Raw genomic sequence first — 16136 nt, forward strand, 5'->3', positions numbered from 1 at the left:
TAGAGTGACTTTGAATTTAATGCTGATTCCCACAGTAGCTGGGACAACGAAGATACAGCTGTGGTATCCTGCTACGCCACGTTATCCAGGCCTTAACTGCTTCACCTCATACGTGCATTATTTCCATTCATTTCCCTGCCTCTTTTATTACTCTTACTTCCCGGTATCCTCGTTCTGCCAGCCCTCATATTTCTTTGGGGTTTTCCAGTCATCTGGTCCTATAACGCCTACTGTATTACGTTATTCCTAACATCATCACTCCCACACAAACTACGTGAACACAGGACTGTTGAATCTGTTACTACCATTATTGGCACTGCCACTACTAATCCTCCTTTTCCCATTGTGTCTGTTTCCCTCACAATAATACTACTGCTACTCCTCCTACTACTCATCTATTAATCTGTATAACACTACATATGATCGTCCTTATGCCTGTGTATTTGCAAATCAGTGTCCCTGTCCCACCGTCGACAACTCGTCACTTACCCCACACCGCTACCCGAGTTGCACCAGCCTCTCTCCCACCCACCATGGACTCTACTCCTCCCCCACTCCGACACCACATTACCCCTTACCTCAGCCTTGGGCCACCAGGCCTGTTGTTCACCCTTTGCTGGTGAATATATATGTTATGCATTAATAACAATAATTATGATAGTAACAACATGGTGCGTGGGTGTACCATGGTGACATCAGCAGCTGCGGCAGGTGTCGTGGTGCGTGATGGTGGTGGTGGTGAGTAACGACCCAGCCTTCCTTACTGCCTTCGCCGATTTGTCCCTCAATGGCCGCCTCTTGGTATGGTCGACGAGGCTCCTGGTGGTCACCGGCCTGCCCAGGAAAGACCTCGGCTCTCTACTCGTTTCCCACTGGACATTTTCCATGATGAACAGCATGGCCATCAATGTTGAAACCTCAGCATCTGAAAAACGGTAAGTTATTCAGCGACCAAGAACGTACCTTTAATGCCAAAATTTTATTTGTAGTTATTTTTTAGGACGCCAGGAATTTGAAAGTGTGGTTACTTTTTATTTTCCTTAAAATTAAAATTGTTTAACTTCTTTGCCAAGCTTATACAAATCTTGCCCCTGAGTACTACACACACTCTCCCTCAACACTTAATCATTCTAGTCTTTTCTACTCATTCATCTCTGCTCACCCAACCCTTTTTAGCTTCCTTTGCCTCACAAAGATTTTGTATTCAAAATCTTACGTCCATTGGCAGCGCTACCTATCCCAGGCCCGTAATTTTCAACACATTTTTTTTTTTTTTTTTGGGGGGGGGGACTAGACAAAATGTATATACGTCCGTACTAGAAACCTAAAATTAAATCGAAAAGCTTAAGTTTGCGGACCATCCGATATTTTTCAGTTTGATTCTACATAAAAGTTGATGTTTAATGAGGCATGTATGTTTAGTGATGGAATATGGTGTGTAAATTAAAGGCTTCACTTTCTGCCTGTCTGAACTTTCAGCTCAAACAGTGACTAAGTTTAATAATTTGGCCATTCTACAGTTTTGGTGTAGTATGCTGCACCCTTATCAAGATTGTTCCTACACGCCTGCGGTAGGATTCAGGTTGAAATATATCGCTCTGCATTTATACATTTGGAAACAATAATATAATAAAATAAGTAAGTACTATTATTATAATCAATTTTGATCAAATTTGGAAAGATTTGATCAGACACGCATAGAATTATTTGAATTTTGAACAAAACCACACCAAGTTTTTCTTCCTTTTTATTTTCATGTTCTGCCTCATAAGCCCAACGTTGTTTTACTTTCATGTTAAAGGTCACTCATCTTCCATAACATAACATATATTTGCCCCTCCCCTCCACACATACGCATTGGCATTCCACCATAATAAACCTTGATCTTAAATTACACAGATTGCAACATACGATATGCACAAAATATAAACATTTATTCAGCATGTCAGACACGAGCAAACATGGCTTTTCTTTTCTCCTTCGTGTCAATAAATTAGTTCAGAACGCCTTCAGATCAGGACTGTCAAATCTCGTAAAATGAGCAATCAGCATGTGGTTTAGCCGGTTGTGGGTCATTGTGCTCCTCGAGCAAGTCTCTCAATCTCTAGATAGAGTTACGATAACAAAAAAAGGAAACATAATTATAAACACATTAGAGGGAAAATAAACTCACAGGCCAGAAAGCAACAGAGAGCTATTGACAACGCTTGACGGAAGACAAGAACAGCATTGCCACACAACGTAAACATTGAAAAACATGCAACACTACGATGGTGCATCTCAAATTGTTGTGCCAACCAGATGTAAGATAATATTCGATATATAGTATCATATTTTAGTTTCATGAGTTGTTATTGAACCCTCAATCTTAGACGAAGTTTCAACAAATTAATTTACAGAAAACAGTCGGGGGGGCTATAACCCCCTAGCTCCCCCCACCCATAAATCACAGCCCTGTGTCCAATAATACCAGTCTACAAAAAGTGTAGATCTACTTAATTAAGTCCCCCCCCCCAAGCACGGCATCAATCACCATCGGTACCACTCCTATTCATTATGATATCTCCAACAGCTTTAGAATGTAATTACTCAAGTATTAAGCTCACTTAAATCTTAAGCTCTAAACCCTTCGCGTTTTACAAGCCAAGCCCTTGTCGTACGCATTTTTTTTATCTTGAAAGTCTTTTTCAACCAGTCGTAGCTGAATAATTACAGCACGCTGAACTTTCAGTTAAAGACAAGCTTATTCATTTATCTTTCATCTCTCCGTTGTAAGCGTCCCCAGGTCGGCACTAGGTGGAGGCATTGTGGAGGTAGGAGGTGATGAAAGGAGGAAATCTGGGGAGTCACGAAAGACTGTGTTCGGAGGGGAGCGAGTCGGTAGTTACAGCCCGCAGCCCTTGCACCAGCCTGGGACAAAGAGGGATTATAAGCTCAAATACACTCATGCTCCTCCTTGTCCCACTTGTCCTTGACACCCCTCTCTACTGCCTCCGGCCACTCCCACATAGATGAATCATCACCCCTTGTACGTTTGGCTAACTCAGTTTATTTGCCCAATTTTACCGGCACATCCAGGGTGACACTGTGCATTACACTGTGTTGAACAGAAGAAAGAAAAGAAATTTCAAGGTTACTATCTATCTATTGCCAGACGTCTCAATCCCGTTTGGGGTGGCCACAAACAAATCGCCTCCAAGTCACCCTGTCCCCCGCCATTTCACTGACCTCCTCCCAACTCACACCCCCCTCTCTCATATACCTCTCCACCCTATCCCTCCATATCATCCTTGGCCTCCCCCTCCCTCTTCCCCCTCCACCTCACTCACATACACTCTCTTCGTCAGTCTTTCACCCTCCATCCTCTCCACATGGCCAAACCACCTCAGTGTGTTCCTCATAACGCTTCCTATCACATCCACATCAGCACCACAACACTCCTTTATATCCTCATTCGTCAGCCTGTCTCTCCATGTGACTCCATAGGCAGGCTCCTCTTAAATAACTCATTTCCACTGCTCTCACTCTTGACTTGTGTCCTTCCAACAACGTCCAAGCTTCACTTTCATACGTTAGAGTTGGTATCACAATACTGTCATGTAGTAACTTTTTCACTTCCATGCTCACTTCTCTGTTTCTTATCACTGGTTTCAAAGAACCAGCAACCTTTCTTCCCTACTGTACCCTTTCAAGCACTTCACCCTCCAAACCTCCATCCTTACTCATCACACTACCCAAGTACTTAAACGTACTCACATTTTCCAATTCCTCACCATCCAACCTCGCTGTACATTCACTGACTTCACCTCTCTCAAAGACCATCACTTTACTCTTCCTTACATTCACCTTTAGAGTCCGCTTCTTACACACTCTCCCTAACTCATCCACCAAGCCTTGCAGCTCCCCTTCGTCTTCACTCAACAACACAGTATCATCTGCAAACAACAGTACAGGGAGTTTCCAAACACTATCCTCTCTCACCAGGGCCACTTCAACATCCACTACCCTACCTTGTACCTCTTTTATTACCCCATCCATGTACAGATTGAACAACCATGGAGACATGACACATCCCTGTTTCAAACCAACTTTCAAAGAGAAAAATTCACTTAGTTCACCATCCACACGCACTGCAGCCTTAGCACCATCGTACATACTCTTCACAGCATTCAACAACTTCCCATCTACTCCATATATTCTTAACACTTTCCACAATCCTTGTCTATCCACCCTGTCATATGCTTTCTTCAAATCCATGAAAGCCACATACAACTTCTTTCCCTTCTCTAGAAACTTTTCCACTAAAGATCTAAGAATGAATATCTGATTTACACAACCTCTTCCCTTCCTAAAGCCTCCCTGTTCTTCTCCAACTAATTTCTCTGTTCTTTCTCTAACTCTGTCAATAAGTATCCTACCATACACTTTTCCTATTATACTAAGAAGACAAATGCCCCTATGATTACCACACACTTCTTTTTCCCCTTTTCCTTTGTACAAGGGAATAATTATACCTGACTTCCAATCCTCCGGGACCCTACCTTCCTCCCAGGTCAATCTGCACATCTTCCACATCCATTCTACTACTATCTCTCCCCCATGCTTCAGCATTTCACCACACACTCCATCAATTCCTGGGGCTTTCCCCAATATACCTTTCTTCATTGCTTCCACAACTTCTATCCTACTGATTTCTTCCTGTCTTCCTACCTCCCTCCTTCTCCCAGCCATTCCCCAGCCACTTATACTCACATTACTTCCATCCTGTTTGTTCAACATTTCCTTAAAGTGTTCTCTCCATCTGCTCACTTTTTCTCCCTTCTCAACTAGTAATCTACCATTTTTATCTTTCACTCCCCTGCTAACTTCACTTCCACCCTGTCTTACTCTTTTCACCTCTTTCCAGAACATTTTCTTACAGTCCCTCCACTTTACACTCAAATTCCTCCTCTAAACCTCACCTTCTTTTTCTAACGGAGACTCAGCTGTCTGAGGCAACTGACAGCAAACCCTTTTCTGTATCCTCCTACTTTCTCTATACTCATTTCAAAGCCAAAGGTGGCTGTTGTGTATACATACGCAACGACTTATCTTGCTCTCGTGTTCCTGAACTTGATTCTTCTGAATTCTCCATACTCTGGCTTCGGCTTTCCTGTCATACTCTGACTAAATATATCTGTGCTGTTTACTTATCCCCTAATTCTACTGACTATCAAAAATTCTTCGACTATCTTACTTCTACGATGGAACACATTCTGTCTATTTCTCCTTTCTCTGAAATCTCCATTCTTGGAGATTTCAATGTTCACCACCACCTTTGGCTCTCCTCTCCTTTCACTGATCCATCTGGTGAACAAGCCTACATCTTTTCTATCCTTAATGACCTAGAGCAGCTTGTACAGCACCCTACCCATATCCCTGACCGCCTTGGAGAGAGCTCCAACATACTTGACCTCTTCCTCACAACTAATCCTTCTGCTTACTCTGTTAATCTTTTCTCTCCGTTGGGCTCCTCCGATCACAACCTTATTACCTTAACCTGTCCTATCACTCTGGTACGGCCTGTGGACCCTCCAGGGAAATGTCGTCTGTGGCATTTTGGACCTGCGGACTGGGAGGCCCTCAGGCAGTACTTCTTTGATTTTCCCTGGAATGATTATTGCTTCCATGGCCGTGAGCCATCTGAGTGTGCCTTGCGCATTACGGAGGTTATTCTCTCGGGCATGGAAGCATACATTCCTTTCTCATATCCTTTGACTAACGCAAGAAAGCCTTGGTTTAATCACGCTTGTTCTAATGCTGTCCGCAACAAGGAGAAGGCCTACAAAAGGTACTGGAGCCAACCCACCCCTGAATCACATAATCTTTATGTTTCTACCCGGAATCGTGCTAAGTCTGTTCTTCGCTCTACTAAAAATAATATCATCCATACTAAATGCTCTCAACTCTCCAACTCGAATTCTTCCCGCTCCTTCTGGCACCTTGCCAAAAATCTTTCTAACAACTTTACCTCATCATCCTTCCCTCCTCTTTTCTACTCTGATGGTTCTGTAGCTATTTCTTCTACTGATAAAGCAGATCTCTTCGCACAGACTTTCTCCTCCAATTCCACCTTAGACGATTCTGGTGCTGTTCCTCCTTCACTTCCCCCCTCTGACTTCCTCATGGCTGACATTAAAATTTCTTCAGTTGATGTATTTTCTGCCATCACTGGCCTCAGTACTAACAAGGCATATGGGCCTGATGGGGTCCCTCCTGTTGTTCTCAAGAACTGTGCTTCTGTGCTTACACCCTGCCTAGGCAAACTATTTCGCCTTTGTCTGTCAACTTGTACCTTTCCTTCTTGCTGGAAGTTTGCTCTCATTCAGCCAGTCCCAAAGAAGGGTGACCACTCCCAACCCTCCAACTATCGTCCAATTGCTTTAACGTCCTGTATTTCAAAAGTTTTCGAGTCAATTCTTAATAGAAAAATTTTAAGGCATCTTTCCTATCACAACCTTCTTTCCGATCGTCAGTATGGGTTCCGTCAGGGACGCTCCACTGGCGATCTTCTCACCTACCTTTCAGACTCCTGGTCATCCTCCTTTCGGGACTTTGGCGAAAGCTTTGCCATTGCACTTGACATCTCAAAGGCTTTCGATCGAGTCTGGCATAAATCTTTAATTTCCAAACTGCCCTCCTACGGTTTCTATCCTTCTATCTGTGCCTTCATCACTAGCTTCCTTTCTGGTCATTCTATAGCTGCTGTTGTAGACGGCCATCGTTCTTCTCCTAGATCTATCAACTGTGGTGTTCCTCAGGGCTCTGTCCTATCACCAACTCTCTTCCTTTTATTCATCAATGATCTTCTAAGCTGTACATCTAACCCTATCCACTCATACGCTGATGACTCCACCCTTCACCTTTCCATTCGGTTCCCGCAACGCCCATCTCAACAGTTACTTCAAGAAACAAGGGATGAGGCTATGGCACACCTAATGTCTGACTTGGCTCATATCTCTGACTGGGGTAAAAATAATATGGTTGTCTTTAATGCATCTAAGACTCAGTTCTTACACCTATCAACCCGACAAAATCTTCCACAGGTATACCCACTAATGTTTAATAATATTCAGCTTAATCCTGCATCATCCTTGAACATGCTTGGGGTTTCATTTACTCTGGGACTTATCTTGGAAAGATCATATTACATCTCTTGTAAAATCTGCTTCCAAGAGATTGGTGTGCTAAGCCAACTCCGCTCTTTCTCTACCCCTGCACAATTGTTGACTCTATACAGGGGTTTTATCCGCCCCTGTGTGGAGTACAACTCTCATGTGTGGGGAGGCTCCCCACATACAGCTCTTCTCAATAGGGTGGAGGCAAAGGCTTTTCGTCTCATTAACTCTCCTCCTCTTACTGACTCCCTTCAACCTCTGTCTCTTCGCCGCACTGTTGCATCTTTATCTCTTTTCTATCGCTACTTTAATGGTCACTGCTCCTCTGAACTGTCTGCTTGCATTCCTCCACCTCTACGACGGGCGCGTAGCACCCGTCTGGCAACAAACTCTCATCCCTTTTCTGTCCAACTCTCTAATGCAAGAGTTAACCGTTACTCCCAGTCTTTCATTTATGCAACAGGTCAGCTCTGGAACTGTCTCCCTCTGTCTGTATTTCCTGCTGCCTATGATCTCCAGTCTTTCAAACGTAGTGTGTCCAGGCATCTCAAAATGATCGGATCTTGAATTTGGCTGTCTATTGTATTTTGTTTTTCTCTTGGAGGGAACTGTTACCGCGGGCTCATGGCCTTTGGTTCCTTCTTCCTCGCATAAAAAAAAAAAAAAAAAAAAATTCCTCATCCACTCTCTTCTTACTCTCTCATTCTAATCTTTTCACCTCTCTCTTTCTTTCTGCATATAACTCTCTCTTCCACCTCTCAACTTCTTCCACACCCCTATTTCTCATCCATCCATTGTATGCTTTCTTCTTTTGTGCCACAGCCTGTCTCTCCTCTTCAGTCCACCACGCTGTTCCTTGCACCCCCCTCCGTCTTATCTTCCTTCCACACACCACATCACATGCTGCACATATTTCTTCTGTAAATATCCTACACACACCTTCCATGACTCCCTTCTGCTCCAACTCATATTTGCCCAATCGTTCCTCCACTTCTCACTTATACTCTGCCTTTTTCTCATCCTCTTGTAACCTTTCCATTCTCCTTGCACCTACTCCTTCCTCTAGTCTTTCCCTTCTTCTATTCCTCCATCTTACTTGAATCCTAATTCTGGCCACCACCAAGTAGTGGTCAGAAAGTCCCCTCTCTCAACCTCTATAAGCTCTTGCATCCATTACACATCTTTACATCCTTTCATCCACACACACATAATCAATCATTGCCTTCCTTTCATTCAGTTCACCACCCACCCTTCTCATCACTCGCCATGTATACTTGTGGATCATTTTATGCCTGAAGAGGGTATTGGCTATCACCAACCCCCTCCTATCACAAATGTCCACTAACGCACTGCCATTCTCATCTATCTCAGCAGGCACACCCCACTCACCAACTATTCCATCCACTTTCACATTCCCAACTTTACCATTCATATCACCGATCAAAAACACTCTCTCATTCCTTCCAAACTTTTCCATGCACACTTCTACATTTGTCCAGAACTCTTCTCTCACTCTTCTAGCACGATCTTGCGTTGGCGCATACACACACACAATCGCCCACATTTGTATTCCAACTTTCAACTTTACCCACACAATCCTTGACCCAACTGATCCATACTGTCTTATGCTCTTCTTCCATCTTTTACTCACAACTATACATACTCCTTCCTTTGCCCTCTCATTCTCACCTACTACTGCACATATACCCCATCCATACTCCCATTCTCTCACACTTTCTCCTCTCCATTTCGTTTCAGTTATTCCACATACATCCACTTTCGCACCCTCAAGCACCTGGACAGTCTCTCTCTCTTTCACCTCATCATTCGCTCCTCTTACATTCCATGTACCTATTACCAAGTCCTTTGTCCGGTCCTGGGTCGTCATCGTTTGGTCAGTCCTTGTCCGAGGCTTCTTGTTTGTTTTTTTAGTTAGTTGTTTTCCGGGGAAGGACACTAACCCTCCGCCAACCCTTTTAGTCGCCTTTTATGACAAGCAGGGATACTTGCCGGGACAATTACTTTTACTTATTGTGCGAGTACATTTTCAGTCTCAAAAGATCACTTGATCTATTCCTGTGGTCATGTCCATTTCTGACAAGCGTAGTTTTTCTTTTTTTTCTGAAGCACTTATTTACCTAAGTTCTTACTGCATGAAAGGTATTGCACACCAAAAAAAAATATATATATACTAGTTTACTCTCACAATGAACGCAGTTTCCATGTATGTTGCTCTGTGTTATAGCAATTCTTTGTTTTTAATGCAGGAAACAAACAAAAAACAAAAAAACTCTAGAAGCCAGCCAATTGCTCCATCTAAACTAAAATAAGTACACGATAATAGAGAGCCAAATTCAAGATCTGATCACTACAAGATGCATGGACACACTGCGTTTAAAGGTCTGAAGGTCATAGACAGTAAGAAATAGACAGAGGAAGACAGTTCCAAAGCTGACCTGCTGCACATATAAAGGACTGGCATTAAGAGTTAACTCTTGCATTAGAAAGTTGGACAGAAAAGGGATAAATATTTCCTGCTACACAAGTGCTACATACCTGCTACAGTGGTTGAGGGATGCAAGCAGAGAATTCAGAGGAGCAGTGACCATTGAACTAATGACAGAAAAGAGACAAAGATGCAACAGTGCAGCAAAAAGATAGAGGTCGACGGGAGCCAGAGAGGGAGGAGAGTTAATGAAATGAAAAGTCTTCGACTCCACCATGTAGAGAAGAACTGTTAGAGTAGTAAACAGGGGTAAATAAAACTCCTGTTTAAAGTCAACACTGTGCAGAGGTAAAGAAGGTACAGAGTCAACTTAGCACACCTAATCTCTTGGAAGCAGATTTTATAACAGAGGTAATATGATTCTTCCAAGATAAATCCCAAACGAATGAAACCCTAGGTATGTTCAGAGATGATGCAGAATTGCGCTGGGTATTATTAAAAATTAGAGGATATTCCTGTGGTTGATTTTGATGGGTCGAAAGATGTTAGAACTGGGTTTTTGATGCACTGGAAACAACAAGATTACTTTTACTCGAATCAGAGACATGAGCCAAGTCAGATACTAAGTGTGCCATTGTATCCTTTCTTGTTTGTTGAAGTAACTGCTGAGATGGATGCTGTGGGATGTGGATGGAAGGCTGAAGGGTGGAGTCATCAGTGTATGAGTGAATAGGGTTAGATGTAAACCTTAGTAGATCATTGATGAATAGAAGGAAGAGAGTTGGTGATATCCCAGAACCCTGAGGAACACGATTACAGTATTGACAGCCCGAGGAGAAGAACAGTGGCAGTCGACAACTGCAGCTATAGAACGACTAGAGATAAAGGCACAAATAGATCAGAAACCGTAAGAGGGCCTGAAATTAAAGATTTATGCCAGACTCGATCGAAGATCTTTGAGATGTCAAGTATAATGGCAAATTTTTCACCAGAGTCCCAGAAGAAGGATGACCAGGAGTCTTTAAGGAAGGTGAGAAGAAAGCCGGTGGAGCACCCCTGCCTAAATCCGTACTGACAATCAGAAAGCAGGCTATAATAGGAAAGTGCTTTAAATTATTTTTATTAAAGAATAGATTCAAAAACTTTGAAAAGACAGGGTGTTAGTGTAATTCGGTGGCTCAATCGGTAGAAAGGTGCCCTGCGGTCCTACCACACCCAGGATCAAATCCCCACTGGGCCACGGAACAGTTTAAGGATTTGAATTTCATGTAAAAAAGCAGACTTTACCGATCTACCAGAAGATCCGCCGACATGTCGTAAAAATACCCCCGCTAATACCAGTACACCAGTCCTGTATGAGACACCCCTAGCATGTCTTCAATATGGACGGTGGGTGTTAGCGCTGAAGTGGTGACATGTAGAGGTGTATGATATGTAGGAGGACTACTGGGCCTTGATAGCAGGCTGTGAAGCCTATGCCCAGAGTCGAGCATATATTAAAAAAAAAAAAAAAATAGACGATAGTTAGAGGGCTGGGAATGATCACCCTTCAGTGAGAGCAAAATTCCAGCAAGAAGGAGAGGTACAGGTTGACAGACAAAAGCGAAAGAGTTTACCTAAGCAGGGTGTAAGTAGAGAAGTACAGTTCTTGAGGACAACTGGAGGGAACCCATCAGGCCTTATATGCCTTGATGGTATTAATGCCAGTGATGGAAGAAAACACATCAACTGAAGAAATTTTAATGTCAGTCATGAGGAAGTAAGAAGAAGGAAGTGATGGAGGAATAGCAACAGAATCATCTAAGATGGAACTGGAGGAGAAAGCCAGAGCAAAGAGTTCTGCTATTTCAAAAGAAGAAACAGAGAGTCATCAGAGTGGAAATGAGGAGGAAAGGATGATGAAGTGCAGTTGTTAGAAAGGTTTTTGCAAGCACCAGAAGGAGCAGGAAGAATCTGAGTTAGTACAACTGAAATTATATTTGGCAGAGTGAAGGACAAATTTAACATGCTTCCAGCCAGAAGCATAAAAGAGATTAGATTCTTCAATGGGTTGGCCTCAGTACCTTTTGAAGGCTCTCTCCTTGCTGTGGACAGCATTAGGACATGCGTAATGAACAAAGTTTTTATTTTTTGCATTAGTCACAGGATAAGAGAAAGGAATGTATCATCCTTGCCTGAGAGCATAACCCCAATAATGCGTGAGGCACACTCTGATGGCTCACGGCCATGGAAGCAATTATCATTCCAAGGAAATTCAGAGAAGTATTGCCTGGGGCCTCCCAATCAACAGTTCCAAAGTGCCAAAGTTGCTGGTTTTTGGAGGGGTTCACAGGCCTTACTGAAGTAATAGGACAGGTTAAGGTGATAAGGCTGCGATCAGAAGAGCCCAACGGAGAGAAAAGATTAACAGCATAAGAACAAGGATTAATTGTAAGGAAATGTCAAGTAAGTTGGATATCTCTCCAAGACGGTTAGGGATATACAGTACGTTGGGTGTTGTCCAAGCTGCTCTAGGCCATTAAGGATAGAAAAGATGTAACCTTGTTCACCAGATGGATCACTGAAAAGAGAGGAGACCTAAAGATGGTGGTGAACACTGAAATCACCTAGAATCGAGATTTCAGGGAAAGACGAAATTGATGGGATGTTTCACCTTAGAAATAAGATTGTCAAAGATTTTTTCATTATCAGTAGAAATAGTAGGTAAGTAAACAATAAATACATATTTAATCAGGAATGGCAGGATAGCCGAAGCCGGTGAGTAGAGGATTCAGAAGACTGAAGTTCAGGATATGTTGTTGTTGTGAACATATACACAACAGCCATTTTTGCTTTGAGGTAAAATAGAAAAAGTAAGATACAGAGAAGGGCTTGCTTTAAGTCGCTGCAGACAGCTGACTCTCAGTACAGAGTGGAAGGTGAGTTTAGAGGATGTGAGGTGGCATTCAGCAGAGAGAAAACTGGAGGAATGGCAGCGAATATGAAAAAATTAATTAAAAGTATCACAACAAATCCAGTTATCATTAACCCGCCCTGTCCCGACCACTTTTCCACCACTGACTCCCCACAATCCCAACCATTTTTGGATTTTTTTTTTTTTTTTTGCTCAAACCTCCGCTTTTGGTGAGAAACATCGAAAATTCATAGAGAAATCGCTCACCTGAAGTTTAAATACTCGATACAGGTAGCAGTACCTCCTTACCTTACTGTGTTTTCTATCAGGCTGGCTCCAAAGAAAACGAGTTCTATGGGAGGGTAACTATTACACACCATTCATAAACGGTATTTATTTATTTATTTGGTACGAATTTATATGTAGTATAGAGAGTATATTGGTTTTCACACAGTAATATAGGCAATATAAGTATTGTTTCACTCATCAAACGCATCAACATACCTGACCTTTTTTGGCGACATTACCTGATCATCATTTCTAACTGTTTCTTCCTCTAATGCTATGTAAAGTTTGTCCACCACTTTGTCATTGATTGGGAAATCACTCTGACCCTGAATTTTGTACCATGGCACGACATGTCTTTACTGGCCAGGTCACTGGTAACAGGTGAATTGCTGAGACAATGGCGTGAGGGGGGGGGAGGTCGTGCTGGGTAAGGCATTGTCCCTGCCTGGCATCTTGTAGAGCAAGGTGTCCTGTGTATACATACCAAAAATCACTTGCGAAAAATCAAAATGTGCAAATTAGGGACCTTGCAATTGATCAGCATTTATATACGTCAACAGGACTGACAGTGACGAAACGTGTGGACGTATATATACGTCAACGGGACGCGGTGGGTTAATACTGCATTTTTTTACAGTAACATATAGTTGCACTTGTAATGCAAGTTCACTTGCACTGTAACCTGAGAATGATGTCTTCATTTCTGGCACTTGTATTGTGAGTTCATTCACCATATCCCGAGATCATTTCCTTACACCTGTACTTTCTCTTATATTCTAAATTCTTCCATGGTAAAATCACTTCCTTGGGAATTTAGTTAGTGCACTAGAGGAAGAGCACAAAAAATTACAGTATTCGTTTACTTCACAATTAATCCAATGTGCATGTATACTGCACTGAATTACCATAACACATATTTGTGTTTGTACTGCAAGTTCACTAGCACTGTAATCTGAGAGTGTTTTCTTAAACCCATACCTTTTTTATATTATAAACCATATTATAAATTCTTATGTGGTAAGATCACTCTATACACTATTTACACTTTCCCACACACCAGTGACTATTACCTCATCCCAGTGTGGTAAGTTAGGAAGTCTCCTTTAACTCAGTGCACTGGTAGTGCATTTCCTTGTGAACTTGCTGCCGTCGGTGACAGTTCAGGCAGACATTGCACTGCCTGCACAGTTTTTAACCTGCAGGTACTTAGGTTCACCGTGCAGTGACACCAGAGGTAGTCTGCCTGGGTGACCCTGTCAGGCATTACAGCAGCACTGTGTCTCCTTGGTGCAGCAATTATGCAAACAACCTTTCTGAACAGTATGAATGCATTTTGAACAATGATAGCAAAAAGGTGCAGGAACATCTTCTTGTACCACCTGCAGCACTTCCCACTTGTCATATCTATGGATGACCAACAAGTTATCACATTCCTCGGTGAATAAAGCCCCATTCTCGGTCTTGGCAGGGAGAACAGGGTAGTGCTTCCTTGTGGACTTGACAGTGCCGCTGGTTCCTGTCCCATGTTCAGGAAGAAACGTTGTCAATGTGGATGATGTGTAGAAATCATCACGTGAGACAACCATATCTGATGTTGAATAAATAAAGGACAGCCAAAACATTCGCCCTCGAATGCGTATCGCTTGGAATCAATAGAAACCTAGATCAGTAATCCTTTGCAATAGGAGGCATATTATCATAAGTTCGCCAACATCTACCGTACTTATATCAAGCCACATATCCCAGTATACTGCCCGCAAAGCTTTAATAGAATTTGCCCATTAGATTTGGAGATATGTTGGTAAGAGACAAACACGCACACAGACACACAGACACATTAACAGGTGCCAGCGATTACATTACCGCCTCGCTAGAAGAGCAATAACAAGAATGACAAAATCATAAAAATATCTTAGAATTTTGCCTGCTGCACTTCATTTTCTCTTTGCACTTCTATCTTCAAAAATTAGATTAGTAATCCTCTGGCAATCGAAGGCATATCATTTCAGCTTCGCCAAATGTAAGCAGTTCAAGCCACACATTGCAGGATACTAACCACAAAGTTTGGATACAATTTGTCTAGTTAATTTTAACATATTTTAGCAAACACACACACACACACACACACACACACACAGGTGGTTACATTATCGTCTCGCTAGGTGGGCGATAACTATAAAGTCCAGCATACTCGTATATCCAATCTTGCAGTCACAAGCAACAAAGAATGTGATGCATAAGCGATGACGTTTGGGTGCTGTGTATTGGATAAATGGCAGTCAATCCCAGAACAATACATGCGACTCGTTTGCCATCCCTAAATGGAAATGCGAAAAAAAACGACAAAGGTCCTTTTAGCATGGTCAGAATTGGGCATATTTTCCACACCCTGTCATTGGGAAAGGGTCCCAGGTTGGGGGAAAAGTGCACGAACCATAGTATGGCATGTAATGTGCCATGTACCTCCCAGAGACAGGTGTGGCTGTGAGGTCGTCCATGTTCCAATACTTTATGGCATGCTTTTCTGTGTGTACTATTAATATGGTTAGAGCTAGCCACACGTATACTTCACCGACTTCAACATGATACCATTCTATCATGTTGGCTCTTGTTACAGAAAGGGAGGTCAAGCCAGTGTTGGGAGATTTCCTCGTGATAGTGATCTTGCACCCCAGGTGTTCCATCTCAGACAATAAAAAAACATGCCGTGAAAAATCCATGATGCACTAGTTGCCTGTCCTCAGAAAATATGCCTAAGTACCTACCTCAGGATCATCAAAAGCAGCTTCCACAGCTGAAATCCTTTCTCCTCCTTTCACACAGTAATTTTGATTGTCCCTGATTTGTGGGAACTAGGAAAATAAGCATGTGTACCACGTACACCTCGTTCACGACATGCGTAAATCTCTATTATTATTTAGAAGAACGAATTCTCCTTCGTAATTTAAGTATACTGTCATTTGTGTCGAGTTCTCATTGTCTAATGAGAGTAGGTAGATTCGTTTTTTTTTTTTTTTTTTTTTAACAATATTGCTTGGGACACCCTCTTATGTGCCTGTGTGTTATTTAGATTGCTTTAACAACGACGTATACGTAATCATAGACGAGATCTTAGCAGCTTCAGAACCATAAGGCCTCATAAATTTTAATGAAGAGTAAAACCAAAGAACTTAAATTGGGTTTTGGAAGGAGTTTTCGTTGTGAAAGATTTGGCGATGGCTTTATTTCACCCCTGTTCTTAAAAAATCTCCAGAGTTGAATAAAATCATCTTGCAGTTGTAAGGATCCCCCCTCCCCCCTAAAAAAAAAAAACACTAATATTTAGGTGGCTAATATACACGCACAATTTTGA

General features: G+C 42.3%; 1 protein-coding gene across 1 annotated transcript in view; it reads left to right on the forward strand.

The window, feature by feature from the left end:
• Nucleotides 1-726: 726 nt before the first annotated feature.
• Nucleotides 727-16136, forward strand: part of LOC145395843 (uncharacterized) — a 34375-nt gene continuing 18965 nt past the window's right edge. The window contains exon 1 of the mRNA XM_080269373.1: nt 727-935. Within this exon, the coding sequence (XP_080125499.1) occupies nt 727-935 (209 nt within the window). The remainder of the gene's footprint in view (nt 936-16136) is intronic.

The sequence above is a fragment of the Coenobita brevimanus genome, chromosome 33 (genome assembly GCF_032717465.1).
Source record: "Coenobita brevimanus isolate Jiangsu-jjx chromosome 33, ASM3271746v2, whole genome shotgun sequence".
Taxonomy (NCBI): domain Eukaryota; kingdom Metazoa; phylum Arthropoda; class Malacostraca; order Decapoda; family Coenobitidae; genus Coenobita; species Coenobita brevimanus.